This window comes from Streptopelia decaocto (genome assembly GCF_964273445.1).
Source record: "Streptopelia decaocto genome assembly, chromosome: 1".
Lineage (NCBI taxonomy): Eukaryota > Metazoa > Chordata > Aves > Columbiformes > Columbidae > Streptopelia > Streptopelia decaocto.
This window is the reverse complement of record NC_138663.1, coordinates 168,210,414-168,229,674: the sequence shown is the minus strand read 5'-3', so window position 1 is coordinate 168,229,674 and position 19,261 is coordinate 168,210,414. Positions and strand designations below refer to the sequence as shown.

At 40.2% G+C, this 19,261-nt stretch overlaps 1 protein-coding gene across 10 annotated transcripts in view; it reads left to right on the top strand.

The window, feature by feature from the left end:
* Positions 1 to 15,889, top strand: part of LMO7 (LIM domain 7) — a 134,777-nt gene extending 118,888 nt beyond the window's left edge. For 9 of the 10 annotated variants that reach the window (XM_082058479.1, XM_082058485.1, XM_082058484.1 and 6 more), the window contains 9 exons: positions 234 to 658; positions 2,424 to 2,489; positions 2,874 to 2,936; positions 4,894 to 4,946; positions 6,576 to 6,795; positions 7,727 to 7,999; positions 9,355 to 9,463; positions 12,709 to 12,811; positions 15,157 to 15,889. In XM_082058479.1, the coding sequence (XP_081914605.1) occupies positions 234 to 658; positions 2,424 to 2,489; positions 2,874 to 2,936; positions 4,894 to 4,946; positions 6,576 to 6,795; positions 7,727 to 7,999; positions 9,355 to 9,463; positions 12,709 to 12,811; positions 15,157 to 15,179 (1,335 nt within the window). In that variant the 3' untranslated portion in view covers positions 15,180 to 15,889. The remainder of the gene's footprint in view (positions 1 to 233; positions 659 to 2,423; positions 2,490 to 2,873; positions 2,937 to 4,893; positions 4,947 to 6,575; positions 6,796 to 7,726; positions 8,000 to 9,354; positions 9,464 to 12,708; positions 12,812 to 15,156) is intronic. The other variant, XM_082058481.1, reaches the window with a different exon arrangement.
* Positions 15,890 to 19,261: the final 3,372 nt, after the last annotated feature.

The following is a 19,261-nucleotide window of genomic DNA, read 5'->3' as shown; positions in this document are numbered from 1 at the left end:
CACTCAAAACATGAAACCAAAGTATACCTTGGGTCTTCCATTGAAAGTGTCTGGGATACTTATTACACAGTCTTCCCTTATAGAACAAAACAACTTTGTTTTTTTTGGTTTTTTTGTTTTTTTGTTTTTTTTTTTTTTTTTTTTTTTTTTCCTGAGCGAGCAACCTGTTTAAAAAAAACAAACAACAGCTCCCTTGCCTAAAAACATGGGTTTGGTTTTTTTCATTGCTACAGGAGCAGACTGTTCTAACCTTAAACACAACGTCTGTCCCCGCACGGGCTCCATCTGTGTCCAGCTGGAGGGCAAGCCCCGAAGCAAGGACTCCTGAGGAGCCAGAAGGAGATGGTGGAAGCAACCTGGCAGACCGCTTGCTGGGCGAGGAAGAAGAAAGGAGGAGGCTTCAGGAGGAACGGAGGATCCAGGAAGAGGCAGCTGTGCGTTTTGAGCGAGAAAGGGAACTCCAAGAGCTGGAGCTCGAGAGACAACGCAAAGAGAGGGAACAGCAACGCGCTGAGGAGAAGAGGCGGCAGGCGGAGATGGAGGAGCAGAGGCGGCGGGCAGAGATGGAGGAGCAGAGGCAGAGGGCAGAGATGGAAGAGCAGAGGCGGCAGGCCGAAAGGCAGAGGGAGGTGTCGGTGGAGATGCCTCAGTACCAAAGGTGTGTACCTGTGGTGGGATGTCCTCTCTCTTCCTTCTGCGTTAAAAATTCAAATAAGTTTCTAAAGGGAGTGTATGTGTCCTGAATATATAAGGCTATTCATGTAAGATTCGTGCTGTAGATCAATCAGGGCAAGATACGACAAGATAACTTTTCTTTCTAAAAGTAGAAGAATCAGGCATAAGACAAAGTCTTTCCTCATGAATCAAGTGCTCTATTAACCCACTTCAGATCATTTTTTTAAATAGGAGGTATAAATACAGTAGTTACAGCCAAATCAAAGATAACCTGAAGCACCAAGTGTGAAGATTTTGCAAGAACCCTGCATAAGCTTGTAGATCGAGAGCCAGTGGCTCAACATTGAGTGCCTTCAGAAGAAACACCAAGTTAACTCTTTTTGTTGTTGTTGTTGCAGTACTGGGTTAATTTGTTGATGGGGGTATCATGTTATATGGGTGAATAGATATTGACTTAGATAGCATAACCTGTTAGAAATACCCACTGTGGATATATTTATTCTAGAGCACGAAAAAGTTTCTTACGTTCCCTTCTTCAGCAGCCTTTTTTTTTTTTTTAAGAAAAAAAAAAGCGCCAAACACAAAAACAAACACTAGAACAAAACCAACCAACCAATCAAATAAACCACAAAAACCCAACCAACAGCTATTAGTTTACAAAGTGTATGTTCTTGCCCAGGAGTTTTCAGACTACCATTACAGACGTCACGGGAGATTAATCAGTCTGAAACAGATTAAAACAGTAACTTTTCCTTATTTCTTGTGCATTTAGCTTACTGCCATGTGCATGACTAGCTTTGCTGTTTCTCTTGAGGATTTTCCCCTGTTCTTACATAAGTAATAAGAGATGACTGAAGATAACGCATGGTATCAAGTTAAGTTTTAGGAGGAGAAAATATGAATGTAAAACTGGCTATGTTTGCAGGGCAGATTGTGAGACCTGGAGTTACTTTAGCTCAGCAAATGACTGCTGCATGAGATCCCTGCTGAGCAAAGCAGAGGCACAGTCGTTCCAACGCCTAAACAGGTTCTTCTTGGCAGCTGAGCCAGGGTATCTCCACAGTTTTAGCTTGCCCCAATTGCAAGATAATGGGACTTTGTGCAGTAACTTACTCAGCTTCTGCAATATCTGCATATCTAAATCCTTGATATATGCTTTGGTCTCAGGGGATTTCATCGCTTCTGAGGTTGCTGCCAAAGGATGTGTTTTGCTAAACAAGGATGGCTTTGCTTAGTAGTAAAGGAACACGTTCAGTGAAACTGGGATTTAAAATATCTAGTGCTAAACGTTTGCTTTATGATGGTATCCACAGATATGACTTGAAATCTGAAATGTTTTATAAACATCTATGAAGGCATGATACTTGCTGCAAAGAGCAGTGAGGTTGGGGACAGGCAGCTGGAAGAGCTTTTTCTGTGGAAGTTAGTGGGTGCTTCACTATGAGTTACAAATTACACGTAGACAATTTCTTAGAATATACTTCTGACTTTTAGAGAACTGCTATCTTTGGACAAAGCTTACCTCTTGGCTTGGAAACAGATGAGATAATCACCATCATATACTGATACTTGTGATTTTTGCAGTGTCTTAAGTCTTGGGGTTTTTTCCTCACATGTTTTCATGTTTCTAAGTAACGTATATGAACTTTGTCATTTTTTCTCTATGTATACTTACTGTTTGCTCAATTTCTAGAAAATGTGTTTGGTTTTTTGTTTAATGTTTTCTTTTATCTGCATTTTGCTTCTAGACATTATGAGCGCTATGAAGTATCTAAAACAATAGAGGATCGAGCTGGCCATCCTCTCATTGACAGGTAATAAGACATTGAATTGGTAGGTAGGTTGAAACAACTTCAGCAATAACTATTAACCATTTTGGCATGCTCAGGTTTGGATTCCTTGTCTCTTACAAGAATGTAATTTCAGGCAGTTTATTGGACAACCTTTCTTTTTCTTCCTTTCTTTGTTAGCTGTGTTTCTGACCGACAAAATTAAGCTTCCTTAGAACTTTAACTGTTTGGTGGTGGGTTTTTTTTGTTTTTTTTGTTTTGTTGTGGTTTTTTTTGTTTGGTTTGGTTTTGACGGGGGTGGGGTCCCCTTAGAGATCTGTTTTGGATATTTTTAGTGGGAAATATTTATGTCTATGGATGTATTTTTCTGTATATGAACATAATGTATCTTTTTTTTTTTTTTAATAGGCATTATGAGCGTTATGAAGTTTCTAAAACCATTGAGGAACCTGGCCAGTCGTTTGCTGACAGGTATATGTGATACTGCATCTCAGCGTAGACTGTAACATTGTGGTTTCTGTGTTGGAAAGCTTCAGAAGTTCCAATATACTTTCGCCATGGAACTTAGCATATACTTCGTATTGCTGCTGTGTTTTGCAGCTTTTATGGTGTAGTTTCATTTTGAGAGAATAAGCAGCCAAACTTTTGGTGAATTAAATGCTGTGCTGTAAGCAACAGTTAGTCAGTCACTAGTATTTTACTGGGAGAAGCAGAAGTGTAAGGAAGTAAATATGTGGGTGGTACTAGACTGATCTGTCTGGAAAACAGTTTCAGATAATATTGTGGTTGTGTCATAACGCGCTATACAAACTAAGGTGCAGTCATCCCAGTCAGGATTGTGAAACTTAAGAGAGTAAACAGGGAGGGAAGTGAGAGGCAGCAGCAGCGTATTTATCAGGCAGATAGCACATGTGCCACTTCTTAAGTTACGCTCTCTTGCCTTGGCTATTTTCTATTTGATGGTTTGCTTGGGGGTTTTACTGTTGATGTTTTGGGTTTGTTTTTTTTCTTTTGTGTGGTGTTTGTTTCTTTGTTTGCTTGTTTAGGGTGTTTTGTTGTGTGTGTTTGGTTGTTTTTGGTGTGTGGGTTTTTTGTTTGTTTTCGTTTAAATTTATTTCAGTAGAATATATTAGCAACTGCAGATTTGGATTCTTTGAATAGACAGATTTTTCTTCTCCCTTTTTAATAACTGGGCAGTGGTTTAAAAAATGCTGAAGTAACTTAAATGCAGAACGTTTGTATCAAGCGTTTGTCTTAGATGACATCCCTAAGTAGCCCTGAAAGATCACCTTTGCTATGTATTTAATCAGTTCTTATAGATGGAGTGAGCAACCCTTTTTTATACTGAGAGGAACCCCAAAACTTACAGGGTACAACTACATGGATCTGTTCCTAGTGGAAGATCTAAATCTAACTTCAAAAGGTGCCTATGCTAAATAGTTATGTGTTGGATATATGTGTAAAGGAGGACACTTAGGAGCTAAAAGCATCCCAGGCAAGGCTGACCTGCTCTTTGGGGCTCCTGTGTACCAGAAGCAACTGTGAAACTGTTGCATCTTCTCCAACAGATAATAAAATAGGTCTACACCATTGGACAGACAATCAGAACTTGGGGGAGCAAGAAATTTGATGCATTTTATGCATCATTTCTGTACAGACAAAGGACAAGACTCCCTCCAAACACTGTTCTGCAGCCAGTGCTGTACATGTAAACACATTGCTGTAGCAGCTTTAACTTGTACTTGGCAAAGGATTTCTGTTCTTTTCCGAAGTATTTTAAACTAAGAAACTTGAGACTAGTAATACAGCACAGAGGTGCTGCTGAAGCTCCTGCTCTGTGCTGTCAGAAAACCAGCTTTTCCCTATTTGTTTTCCTATATATTGAATGACATTTCTTGGCTAAAACTCGTTAGAAGATGATGCTGCTGGGTATAATCAGCGAATAATAAATTTCCTGGGAACACTACATGCAGTGTATGAGGAGGTGTTTTGCTTACAGTCTAGTAATGGTGCTGAAGTCTGGTTTAAGTTTCTCATGAACTTCAATAATTTATAAATCTACTTTGAAAGTTATCTTTGACTGTCTGACTATGGTCTTCACAAAGCTTCCACAGGGAAGGACCTTGTTTTTCCCATGTTTTTGTTGAAATGGATACAACGATCAGTTCCTTATACCTGAAGCTCTAGGAACTTTCAATACACAATTTTAACTTTTAATTACCTATTGACTTCTAAATATTTACATCTCTTTTTTTTCCTTAATGTGCTGTTGATCTTCGGGCATTTTTACCTCTTGTTTTAAGTACAGCATGAGTTGTTGATGGGAGAAATGGCGAAAAAAGGCTGTGTATCTGTGATCTGCAATGATAAGATTTTTGTGATGTCTCCTAGTTGAGGTAGAGAAATTAATATTTTTTTTTATCTTTAGGAATAAGTCCAAGTCAACTTCTGAACTGAATGAATTCAACACAATCAGAAATGGTAAGTACTGTTTAATTTCCATTATTTTTAAAATGGCTTTTTTTTATTAAGAATAAGGTGTGTCAGACATAGTAATCCTAAGAAAATTTGAGTTTGATAGCTGCATTGTAATTCAAATTCATACCATGCCACAGTTTAATGAAGTTTTAACAGCAAGAGGAAATTCATACAGTAACATATAAGCATAAGACAAATATGATTAACTGTTTTCTTGAAGTGCTGTAGCAGTGATTACAAACGGATCTTAGATGCTTTAATTTTAAATGACTTGATATTTATATGAGATTAAACCAATCTTGTAGGTGCATCATTGAAGATATATGTGCTCTTGATATGTTGACTCTGTCAGTTCAAAAAGCTGTACATACCAAGATTCTAATGTATTTAATACAATTGTTTGCTCTTTTAAACTCCTGTTAGTGGAGGAATAGCACAGCCAGAAATTAGCTCTTGATGCTGACAAAGTGGCTCATCTCCTGAACTCTACTTTAATGATGCCTTTCTTGAATTGTCCTTCAGTTGCATTACTGCACTTTTAGAGGAATGCGTATACAACAAACAAACCAGATTTATGAATATGTTACAGTAGAAAACGCCCAAAGGCTATTCCTGTGTCTGAGACCTGGTTAAAAAAAGTGATCAGAAGTAATCACAGAGAAGTAAGTTGTGTATTAGAGGAAACATTGCAAACTGACAACACTGCTTTCAACACATTAAAGCTCATTGAAACTAATGAGCGAGTAAACTCCCACAATAGTTTATAATGGTCACTGTAGCAATAAAACAAAGAGCAAATCTGTTGTCAGAGAAGTATTTAAAGGGATTGAGATTTCAGGTGAATGACTTATTGCTGAGTAATTTCCATAATGAGTCTTACTATAAAGAATACTTACTGGATCTAGGAAATAAAGAAAAAATTGTTGTCCTCTAACATGTCAACACATATTGGAGAGAGATGGCATGTTTTTTTCCTCTTCCAAATTTTTGAAGGCCTTCTATACCATGAATCTCATTTCAACTGGCTAGTTAATACAACATCTAAATAATAGAGAAATTCTCTAAGATTTCCCTCTCTCTCCCCACACATACACATATGTTTATATAAAGCAGGGTAAAGCAATGTGTTTAAGTGCCTTGAATAAGGAAGGAATTCTTGAAAGCAGGGACAACTTACAGGAAAAATAATGTGAAGTCTTGAATTGTGGGATACCTTCTATCCCTTTAACTATATATTCAATACATGCTTCAGTTTGTATTGGAAGAAGAGTCCAAATTGTGTCTCTTTTAGAGATCGTAGCCTTTTAAAAATACATATATGTGTGTGTATATGTGTACGCACAAATGTATATGCGTATACGCTTGGGAACTGAAGGAAAATGCCTACTTGTTTTTAAGTTAAACATCATGCAAAAGGCCACGTTAATGGAAACACAAATGAAAAAACTGTAATAGTAATTAAGTATTGCCAAGTTTAATACTGGTCACCCTGCTGTAAAAAGGAACTGGACAAACTTGTGAATGTGGTGATGAACAACTACTATTGGAGTTACAGCCAGAGTGCTGGATGAGTGATAACTGCTTTTGTGCTGTAAGGTGTCTGGCTGAAGTTTGCACATGTTGTCCCAACAGGTACTCAGAGCAAGTATTCAGAGAGGTCCTGGAACACAAGTGACTCACAGAAGAAGCCTCAGAAGGAGCAAAACCTGTCTGCAGCAGAGCTGGAGAGACAACAAATCCTTCAGGAAATGAGGAAGAAAACATCTCTACACACGGACAGCAGCTGGATTAGGCAACGCAGTTCCAGTATACATAAAGAGCCTGTTAGTCTGTACAGCAATAGTATGAGAAGGTAGGAGTCTCGTAAAAAATTAGCTTTGTCTCTCTGATATTTTTGTTTGGTTATTCTGAACTTCAGCTTGCATTACAAAGCACAGAAGCAAGTTGAGTCTGTGTAATGCTGTAAGGTAAACTGAACAGCAGCACAGGTAGAAGAAAGCTGCAGTATTACAGTTGGGATTAAATGTTATGTTTTGCAAATAAAGAATGTGGATGTTACCTGTAAATAACTCAACTGCTTATTTCTTGGTATATCAGCAATGGAAATCAGTAAGTGTGCCTTATCATTGACAGACATGATTAAGAATTTCAGCATGTGACAGTTTATTGTGGAATAGATTATTATGGCTAAGGAGTATACCTTTTTTTTTTTTTTTTTTTTTTACATAGAAATATGTCAGGAAGTCTGAAGTTTGTATCCTGCTTCAAGTAATGTATGAATGTTGGATTTGTCACTTAGGAAACAGCCAAGTTATCAGTCAGGAGAGTGTTTGGCTGTTGGGCCAACACCTTGTACCTAGACGATGCTATCCAGGCTGGGTGGATTGCTGTTTTGATCTGGTATCCCTTGGAGAAAACAAAAACAAACCTGGTATCCCAGGTCCGTTGCTGTACAGCGGATTTTGATACGGTTCACCCTGATAAGGCTGGAGCAAAGAGTATATTGCCTTTGTCCTGTGGTGGTTAAGTGCCACCTCTTTTTCACCTCGCCTGCTTTTTTTCCCACGAGACTAGGACTGAACACAAAGGATAGTTTGTGTCTCAAACATTTTAAATCAATATGTGAAGAATATAGCTCAGGGTGTTAAGACAAACATATTAATGCCAGCAAAATCTCAAAAATGCTAGGATAATGGTTTCCTTTTTTAAAAAAATAAGAATATAGTGGCTCTTCTGCTCCAACTCTGCTGTGATTTACATCTGTATGCGTACCTATATTGCAGAGGGGAGTCTTTGGACAATCTTGATTCTTCAAGAACCAGCTCGTGGAGGCACCATTCACGGCTGAACCAGTCTGCCTCCTCTTCATCTCTGTCCTCTAGTCAAGATTCCAGTCGCCCAGTGTCCACTTCAAACCGAGCCTACATGTGCACTCCTTCCTCCAGCAAAGCATCTCCTGCGGCCACCTCTCCGAGAGCCCCCTCCGTGCCCCAGGCAGCCCCCCGGGCTCAGTCTCCCCTCTCTGCTTCCCAGCCAGGGTCCCAGACACGCAGCAGGTAAGTAGGTGCCCTTCTGGAAAGGTATACATTTTGGGCGACACATAAAGAGTGGATTTTGTATATATGTTTGTCTATAGCAGTATTCTTACCCATTATATTGATTAACAAGTCTGAAAAATAGCTGGAGTTTTCTGTTTGAGCAGGATGGTGGAAGTATGGGTTGGTGTGACCCTCCTGCTTCAGTCATTCAAAAAATGTCCCAGGTTTGTCACCACTGCTTGACATTGGTTAAAAAAACAGAGGAACCAAAATAATAAATCTCCAGTCTCCAAGGTGTATGCTGGTTACCAAAATGATTAGGAAAAGCCTACTCCAGATGGCATTTCTGACATTTATTTTCTTAGGTTTGTTTTAACAAAAGATTCCTGAAACCCATGCTTTATGGCCCTCGTCTTGGTCTCTCCTCCCCCTTTCCTGGCATGTGGTCAATGTCAGCTCAAGGAGCACTCAGGAATGCTCATAACCCGTGACCCTGGAGAATTACAGAGTAGGATGTTGTTTTAATCTAGGAGGGAAAAGCAAGAATTGCAACATATTTTGAAACAAAAATGAAATTCAGTTGTGGTAGGGTAGATAACTCTGCTGTTTTATGTGCTTGAAACATTTTAAAAATACCTCGGGATAAGACTAGAGAATCATCCCCACACAATTACATGTATTATATATAACAAGAGTCTGAACACTGCTTCACTAGCTCTTACACCCTGAGGCACTTTGTGATAAATTGACCATTTTCTTTTTTTTTTCCTCCCAAAGCTAGTCTCCTACATTCTTTATAATGTAAGAAAATTACTTTCTTAACCATATTTTCTTATCTTTTTCTCACTTCCATTTGCTAACACCTTGGTAGATCTATGGAAACTGACCTCCATATGGCTTATGTACAAAGAGTTAACATAATATTATATGTCCAGGACAAGCCTTCTGTTATCTAACAAGGTGCAGATGGTTGGACTTGGCAGGGGTGCTTTCTAAAACTTAGCCTTCAGCATAATACCTCACAAATAACACAAGAGAACAAAACCTGTGTTCTTACTCTCCAAACTTAACAATATACTTTTAATGTTTATTTGTAGAAAGTATTTTGTGCAATGAAATATCTCCCAAGAATGTGGCAGAATTAATTCATTTGTTCCTATGTAACTTTGATCTAAATGATAACACTTCAGCTTTCCCTAGCTTTCTGATCTACTGTAAATAATATTAATTTTCAGTTTATTTTCTCTAAGCAGCCTAATGGTCTACTTTTTACTAGTGTGTTTTTATCTTTAATCACAAAAAGTCTTTGATAAGTTTTCTTTGTCTTTTAAACCTTTTCAAGCTGTTTTTAAGGATTTTCATTCTATATTTAGGTCAGTCAGTGGGAAGAAAATCTGTTCATACTGTAATAACGTTCTGGGCAAAGGAGCAGCCATGATCATTGAGTCTCTTGGTCTTTGTTATCATTTACATTGCTTTAAGGTGAGAGCTGGGAGTCACATCGTGAAGGAACAGGAACTAATCAGGAGCACGCATGGCTACGCAATGTTATGCTCACAGGGGCTCTACTAATCACCTGCTTTGCCTTCTACTCTTGACAGCGTGGTGCATGCAAATTTCCATGAGGCATTTAGCAACTCAACTCTGGAAGTGTTTCTTACTTGCCAGAGCTAACAAGTAGGACCTTGACAAGTAAGATGAGCATGTTGACAGTGAGATCAAAGTTCTTCCTTCTTCAAATAGGCAGCAAAAAAATCAGAAGGTTCGGAGCCACTTCTCCCAGAGAGACCAGCTCCTTAAAGAAAAATAATTTCATCCTGGACCCTGGCAAATGAATCATTTAAGGTGACCCATCACTTCTAAGCTAATCCTAGCAGACAGTGTTCACGTGTTTTTTTCCAGGCAAAGTCATGTTGGCACCATTCAGCCTGGCAGGATAAAACCCAGCACCAAACCAGAAGCTGTGTTTAGTGGTACTTAGCCCTGGTCAGAAGCTATAATAAGTGTATTAGCTCATGCTCAGCACTGAGACACAGTTATGTGATTTCCTGTGAGCTTCGGGCAGATGCAGAGCTGAAACAACAAATTCCTGCCTGCAAAAGATGTAAAATCCCTTCTAGTTCCCCTGCCCTATGACAAGATGAGATGCACCCGTGGGTGCTGAGGGAGCTGGCTCAAGTCATTGCTGGGCCGCTCTCCATCATCTTTGCCAAGTCTTGGGAAACGGGAGAGGTGCCCGAGGATTGGAGGAAAGCAAATGTCACTCCAGTCTTCAAAAAGGGCAAGAAGGAGGACCCGGGTAATTATAGACCGGTCAGCCTCACCTCTGTCCCTGGGAAAGTAATGGAACAGCTTGTCCTTGGTGCCATCTCAAGGCATATCAAGGATAAGAGGATTATTAAGGGCAGTCAGCATGGCTTTACTAAGGGTAAGTCGTGCTTGACCAACCTCATAGCCTTTTATGAGAATGTAACAAGGTGGATGGATGGATGATGGCAGAGTGGTGGATGTGGTCTACCTTGACTTCAGCAAAGCGTTTGACACAGTCTCCTATAGCATCCTGGTTGCTAAGTTGAGGAGGTGTGCTCTGGACAATAGAGTAGTGAGGTGGATTGCAAACTGGCTTAAGGAGAGAAGCCAGAGAGCGGTAGTCAATGGTGCGGAGTCTAGTTGGAGGCCTGTATCTAGTGGAGTGCCTCAGGGGTCTGTACTGGGGCCAATATTATTCAATATATTCATTAACGATTTGGACGAGGGAATAGAGTGCACTATCAGCAAGTTTGCTGATGACAGTAAGCTGGGAGGAGTGGCTGACACGCCAGAAGGCTGTGCTGCCATCCAGCGGGACCTGGACAGGCTGGAGAGTTGGGTGGGGAATAACCTGATGAAATTTAACAAGGGAAAGTGTAGAGTCCTGCATCTGGGCAGGAACAACCCCAGGTTCCAGTATAGACTGGGGAATGCACTATTAGAAAGCAGTGTAGGGGAAAGGGACCTGGGGGTCCTGGTGGACAACAGGATGACCATGAGCCAGCACTGTGCCCTTGTGGCCAGGAAGGCCAATGGCATCCTGGGGTGTATTAGAATGGGGGTGGTTAGTAGATCGAGAGAGGTCCTCCTTCCCCTCTACTCCGCCCTCGTGAGACCCCATCTGGAGTATTGTGTCCAGTTCTGGGCCCCTCAGTTCAAGAAGGACAGGGAACTGCTGGAGAGAGTCCAGCATAGGGCAACAAAGATGATTAAGGGAGTGGAGCACCTCCCTTATGAAGAAAGGCTGAGGGAGCTGGGTCTCTTTAGTTTGGAGGAGGCTAAGGAGGGACCTTATTAATGTCTGTAAGTATATAAAAGGTGAGTGCCATGAGGATGGAGCCAGGCTCTTCTCGGTGGCAAACAATGATAGGACAAGGGGTAATGGGATCAAGCTGGAACACAAGAGGTTCCACTTAAATTTAAGAAGAAACATCTTCTCAGTGAGGGTGACAGAGCACTGGAACAGGCTGCCCAGGGGGTTGTGGAGTCTCCTTCCCTGGAGACATTCAAAACCCACCTGGACATGTTCCTGTGTGACCTCATCTAGGCGTTCCTGCTCTGGCAGGGAGATTGGACTAGATGATCTTCTGAGGTCCCTTCCAATCCCAAACATACTGTGATACTGAGAAGATGTGGAATTAAGACTCTATTTTGGAGTTGCTGTTGGACTCTGATTCTTTCATGCCTTTAAGAAAGAGACTTCTGTGTCTGGTTCAGAACACTTGTCTTCTGTGCCCAGTTAAAATGCATCACCTGAAGTATTGCAGGGGATTGGCTCAAAGCTCTTCCTGGTCCTGCCCACACGAGCAGGAGGGACAGGAGTAGGCCATGGGCACTGGTCGTCATTCCCTTTTTGCAGAACATGTATTCTGTGCAAAGGAGTCCACCTGTAGCTCCTAACCTACATAAGAAAATACCAAATCTGTTTTTTTTCAAATTTCTGAAGATTAATGAACTGTTGTACAGACTGCCATCACAAGAGAGCCATTACTCATTTAAGCAGGCAAACTATCTGCCCTTCTGTAGTCAGCTGTGTACTTTGCTTTGTAAATTCAATAAGGAGAGTGTTATGTTTTGGGTTACATTCCTTCTAGAGGTGGTTCATATTCACAGCCACCATAGTTAAACAGTTTAATGTTAGCACGAAAGCTATCAAGCCCCTTATTCATGTGTTTATTCAAGAAAAGTGAAATTGGCTCCTTTGCTCCAAATAAGATCTTGTTTCTGTGATACAAACCCAGTAAATTGGGGGTGCCTGAGTACTTGCTGCTGTGAGTGCCAGAGGGCGGAGAACACCAGCAGCATGTAATGCCGCATGGAAATCTGCAAGTAGCACACCCAGGTGTTCTGTGCCAAAATTGCTGTTGCCTTCTAGAGAACAAATTTTTTTAATGTTGAGCCAGTTTTAGTTTTCAGGGAAACTGAAGTTCAAATTAGATTTAATGAACTAATCACTAAAAGCTGTCTGCTCCATGTTCGCTTAGTTGGTGTACCTCTGCTATTTGTTGTCCAGTCGTCGACTTAAAATCCTGCCTCGGGTTTGGTTGCATTTGATCCACTAATCGTTATACATTTGCTTCTAGTGATTGTGGGTTTATGGTTCAAGGTTTGTTGAGCTTAATCCAAGCTGCTTTTGAACAGCATTTTTGTTCTTTAATATTTCGTAATGAGTTGCTGATTACTCGTCTACCATACAGTGTGTTGCCTGTGAATGCGACCTTGGGGGATCCCGCTCTGGAGCTGAAGTCAGGATCCGAAACAACAAACTATTCTGCAACGACTGCTATATCAGATTTAAAAGTAAGGCAATGCAACTGCAGTGTGCATGACTGTTGTTCTTTTCTGTGCTGTACAACCTCAAGTGTTTGCACAGCTGAGCCACTCGATAGCTTTCATGTTTAGCTTGAAGTTGGTATATTAGTGAATAGGTTCAGCAAGGTTTGATTGCCAGTTTCTGTCTTCTGTAGGGTAGTCAGTCCTAACTTTTAACTTGCTGGTACCTGATTTTACCGCCTTGTTACTAAGCATCTTCAAGCAGACAATGCGCTATAGTCATCCTCCTTTCTTCATAGATCTGAGAAAGTGGTGTCAAGGAGTTGTCAGTTGATGAACAGGCTTGCCTTAATAACAGAGAAGTCTTTTTGAAAAATTGTCTACCTTTTTAAAAAAGTAATCAGAATATGTATTATATCTAATTCAATCTTAATGCATACCTGGAAAGCTATTAGTTTATCCTATGCAGGTGGCACAAATGCTGGTTGCTTTTTGCGATGCTATTATTATTTGAATTATAGGTCTGTGATTGGTTATTTATTTAGGTACAAGTTCAGGAGGAATTGATATACTTACAGATCTTAATTAAAAGGTGCAGTATCATTTTTTTCCTTTATTATGGTTTGCAGAATTCTGATGTACTGGAGCATGATGTTAAGACTGAATAATGGTGCTGAGTTGTCTTTTTTTTTTCTGCTGTCATAGATGATGGTAGACAACCTCCTCATTTTGACAAGTCTCGGGAGTTTTATGTGGCTGTATTTTTATGTGGCAAATGTGGAATTTTCTAGAATGATAACATTCAGCTAAGGGGAAGCATATCTGACTTAATTCCTGATAAACATGTCCATGTTTCTTCATGAGCCCAGCACATTTTTCTCATGGTGGACCAGAAGGCAGTGAAGGGAACAGGATACTCATCCTACAACACATCAGCAGGACTCGGGCCATCTGCTGGCTGAGGAGCCTAGCCCAGAAAAAGAGAAGCTCTGCATCTGATGCTGTTGCTGGTTTTAACCTCTCTTTGACTTCTAGGAAGAGGAAAAGCTGCCTGTACCACATGGAAATAATTGTGCAGTGCCTGAGCTAAAACCAGAAAACCTTGATGTTAACAGTGGAAGGAGAAATCACTCCCTTCCATCTGGATATGGCCCTGGGTCCTGTGTCTCTGAGTTAATGTTTGGAGAATTTATCTCCTGCTTGATGATGAGACTACACTAAAGTGACCTTGTTCTATTTGAAGCACCCAAATGTGTGGGAGATTCAGTCTGGAGCCCGCTCATGTTATTTTTGCTTTCTCTTTTCTTTTAGTGGGCAGAACTGCTGGATAAGTTGTATAAGTTTGGTACTGAAAAAAAAAACCTTTTTCTTAATTATTTCCTGGCAAGACAGTATTCAGGAATTTGGTGATGGAAGCAAGCAAAAATTTTATCATTAATAAGTTGCTGTTTAGTTTCTCTTTGACATTACAGCCCATAAAGGTACAGCAGTGTTTTTCAGAAGCAGAGCTGATCAGTGAGAAATGGTTCTATTTGCTTCCCATTGGACTGCATCTTCTTGGGCCAGTGGGCGCCTCAAAACATAATTATATGAGATACGAGTAAATCAGAAATTGTAAGAACTTGTAGTTACAGAGTAAGCATTGAAATTTGTGATGAGTAATTGAAATTAGCTATTTGAATAATACAAAAACCAGCTATGTGGTTACTGCAATGAAAATACACTGACAGCACATTGCTGGTCTGTAATGCAGATTACTTTGTTTGCAGCTGGCATTTGACATCAGCTTGGCTAATTATTTGTTAGTTTGGAACATGAACATACAGGCTAAAAGGTTTGCTGAACTGTAGGATTATTAATATTCACTGTGTGATATAATGGTGTGACATTTTTGCACATTTTTATGTTAATGTTGTGGTCTAAACTTATTACATTGTAGCAAAACAACAGTGTATTGGTAGATGCCCACAAATACATTCAGAGATGATAAAAAAAGTTCTTTTTAAATATTGCTACAGTTAATGAGAAAATTTTAATTTGATTGTTTAAGGGTAAATTTAGAAAAATTGTCACCGTCTCTATGCTAATACTAAAAATAATTCTTAAAAACTTGGTAAGGTGCATGTTCTATGGTATATTACTTGTCCTGAAATACTTGCAGTGCTATAATTGGATTAGACTCAAATTTGTATTGTTCATTAAATTTGGATTGCTAGATTCGAAATGTTTACCTAAGTTTGTGTTGGCATTTTCAGTAGGTATTGGAAATAGCATTATCTGACAATTTTTAACTTGCAAATTTTAATTTTTGTCACTTAAGATTCTTCAGTGGCGAGACTTTAATTACGGTTTCTTGTGTCTCTCTCTAACAGCTGGACAACCAACCTCCATGTGAAGCAAATGAAGACATGAAACCACTGTTGCAGATAAAAGAAGAGGTGATTGCTGCTGATGTAGATCTATAAATATATATATTGTGTGTATGTGTGTTTTTTCTAAGAGTAACTCTTGCTTGTCTAGTCTTTATAGCAATGCATTGTATTCTTCATATAACTATTTTTATTTATAAGAAAGTAATTGCAGTAAGGAAATATCTGGGGAAAATGCTTTCACTTTTTCAGCTTCATGTACTGAGAGCACAAGGGAGAATAAGTATATTTTCAGTAATAACTTCAAAATATTTTTGAGGCTTATAATCAACTAGTTGACTTTCCAATCGTATATGAAGAGGGTATTTTGTTTCTAAGCTCTTGAAATGAGCATTAGGGAAATAGTTAATATAAATATATATTTGCAATTGCTGTCTTTGACATATACTGAAAGTGAATTCTCTAGATTAATATGAAGCTGCATTTAAATGCACACAAATGTGTTTGCTTTCCATATGCTGGTTTCTAAAATTATGTGCTTTTTTGAAACTTAAATACAAAGAATAATCTGTTTGCTCAGTGGTGTTGTCATAGTATTCTGTGGAATCCATTTAAGAGGAAGAGTTCTCTTTTCCCACTTGAAAATGTAACTATCACTTTTTCCTCCACAAACTGAGTGGAGAATTGTTGTTGAATTACAGTATATTTGTAAATAAAATTTCTGATGTTGCATTTATTCAAAGTTGTGGTTTCTTTCCTTTCTATCCAGCTAAATGTGTCTGAGATAATTTGCTGAAATATGAAATTGTTTGAATTTATCTTGGGAAAATATTTTTTTAATGAAAGGATTAAAATTTCCACCTAAACATATGTAAGAACAATAGTTCTTACTTTTCTCTTTTCCCTCACGATAGGCTTCACATTTTGTATGTAGTTCTCCCATCAAGCTCTTTGTGCTCTTTCTCATCAGCATATAATCTAAGTGACGAGACTGATTCTTTGTCCTGTGTGCTCATCACTGAAGCACAACAATTAGAAGAGGTAGAAGTTCCCCAAAACTTCACTTCTGTGGCTAGAAGTGAGGTGTTGAAAATATTTGGGTTTATGTTCTCCTCCTTCTGTAAAGGCAACTGGAATGCACACCATGTATTTTTCAGCAGTGACTCCCAGATTGCTTTGGTCAGTGGCTTCCCCAAATCCTTTATGCCAAGTTATGTGCCCTTCTGTGCCCACATCCTTGGAAGCAGTGAAGAAAACGTAGGATGTGGACCAGAGGAATTTGGGGGAGCACTTTGTGGGTGAAACAGAGGAAGAGGACAGTTGGGATGTGTAGGAGGGTGGTGGGGCTCTGAGTTTGAGCTTGTACATGACACCATGAGGAACCACAGTGAGGGTGATAAAGTAGCTTGGGATGCCTGATTCCTCTCAGGGGATCTCAGGGATGGGTAGGAGAGCTAGCAGGTTGCGAGACAGGTTGTGGCTGTGATAGCTGGGGACAGCAAGGGAAGATCATGGTGTTTTGGTGTAGTGGGAGAACTTTGCCCATGTAAGCCTCTTGTAACTCCTCTGCTTATCTCCTGTTTTGCTTCGGTTTTTTTATCTTTCCCCTGAACAGATGGGTTCTGCCTCGCACCAGGGAATTCCATGCTAATAAATGTGGAATCAGAAAGTGCCAAATGTTATTTTCAAATTTTGCCTTTGAAAAAAAATAAATAAAAATCTAAAATGCCTCATCAACCCAAAGTTGCCAAGCTCCTTGCTCAACCACTTTTGTGACTGGGCCTCAGCTTTTGGCATTCAGTCAAAGTGTCTTCTATGAAGATATTTCATTTGGTTTCCACTACTGTTGTAAATAATGACACAGCAGACCACAGGTGAGTACTCAGATATGAAGACCTTTGTCCCCAAATACAGATTACAGAGGGATGTTCACATTACCTGCTCACACACCCCTCTGGGAGCCTGGGGTCCTCTCTGCTGCTCATGGAAGAAGATTGCTTCCGAGAGCTGTTTGGAATAGGAACCCAAAGTAGGTGCTGTGCAGGTCTGGCTTTCAGTTAAGACCCATATGTAATGGAGATGACACTGGTGCCTCTCTGGACTCTCTGGTTTTCAGCCTTCTCTTCTGGTAGGATGGTGGGTAGGGTAGGGTAGGTATCTCCCCAATCCCCATCACCAACCCTGAAGTATATTGAGACCATTTTTTTTTTTTTTGGTGACAGGTCAAAGTTTCTCAGCCTCCAAGGCATCAATGAATTTATTGTAGCCTATCCATGATTTCCCCTCTCCCAGCATGGTGTTGTGCAGCAAAGCTGTGGGAAGCTTCCAGCCTTTCTGTACTTAAAGCGACCTTATAAGAAAGATGGGGACGAACTTTTTAGCAGGGCCTATTACAATAGGACAAGAGGAAGAAGTTTTTTACAGTGAGGGTACTAAAACACTGGAACAGGTTGCCCAGAGAGGTGGTAGATGCCCCATCCCTGGAGACATTCAAGACCAGGCTGGACAGGGCTCTGAGCAACCTGATCTAGTTGAAGATGTCCCTGCTCATCGCAGGGGGTTGGACTAGATGACCTTTGAAGGTCCCTTCCAACCCAAGCTGTTCTATGATTCTGTGGAAAGTCAAGGATGGCCATGCTTTCTTTTGCATTTTGAGCCCAGTTGTGTTGCCTTGTCCCTGGGAATTGTTTGGGCATGGAAATCACCTGGGGGCGAAGAACACAGAGGGAGAACAAAAGCTCAGCAACCTGTGGTCTGTCATGCCACTTGAGCTGCCTGACTTGTGTCCCACAGCCTTGACTGACACACTGTGAGCTAGGCTGGCTCTTCCTAAAGGGTGTCAAGTATTTCCATGCAGGCTTCAATTTCATTTCCCCACCAAATGCCTGTGGAAAAAATGGGTTATTTCATTAACTTGTACCAAATTGCTTGCCTGTGAGCAAGCAGTAAATGGAATTTTGGATTAGTGGGTCTCAAAGATCTGAAATTGGAACTCTGAGTTGAAGCTGAGTTTCTAAACTTTGTTTAAAGGACTGGTTTAAACAAGGCTCTTCAAACCTGCATTTGCTAATTTGAGTTGGCAAATGTGAGCAAAGTCCTTCCTCCTCTCCGTCCCCTGGAAGGGAACAGGCAGAGAAACCCACCTTATAAATGTTGTATCTGTGATTTTTTGCTCCTTGCTAAAATATTTGGAGCGTGGTAGGCTCTGAATTTCAGCAAAACCGATTATCTGCTAACAACACAAGATGGCAGTGTGTAAGTAGAACTTGCACAATAAAAAGACCTTTCAGTGGTTGTAATTTTGTATAAAAAGGGTTGCGTTTGCTAAATGATACCAAAGTTGCAATGTAATGATAGTTGTAGAGAGAACTTTCTCTGTACCTGGCATTGTGGAGGTGTGATGTGCAACTGAATCAGAGTGATCTCATTTGATTTTTGTCTACCACTTAATTAATTACTGCTACTTTAAACCAATATGGAGTAGGGAGAGAAGTAAAGAGATCACTTCCTAGGAAGAAAAATAACCTGGATGATTTCTAGTGGAGGGTTTTGTTGTGTTTTGCTAGATTCTTTGGTTGGTTGGTTTTGGTTGTTTGTTTTTGTGTTTGATTGGTTGTTTTGGTTTGTGTTTGGTTTTTTCGTGTGTGTGCGTGTGTGGTTTTCATTTGTTGTTATTTTCTTTTTAAGCTGCTGTTAAATGAAGAACCACTTGCTCTCCCTCTCTTCATCAGCTTCAGACACTGTTTAAGTTTAAAACCATTAAATACAAGTGTGTACAGGTGAGCTCATCCTCTGCACTGCTATAAAATCTGGGTGGATTTAGGGCTGAGCTCCTTTCTTTACTCTTGGTTGTCTGATGCTCCTTGGGATGTTGTTAAGCATCTAGGACATCTGTGGAGGGCTGCGGGACATATGGTGCAAGTCTGGGAGATACTCGTGCAGCTGCTGATGCAGGTCTCATGGGACACTTCAAAGCATCTGATAGGGCAGCAGAGATTTACGAGCGAGCATCCGAATCCAGCTCAACTCCCTACAGACAGTGGAGCAGAGGTGATTTCATGGGGCAGTGAACAGGTGACTGCTGTCAAGTAACATGCTGGGCTACCTA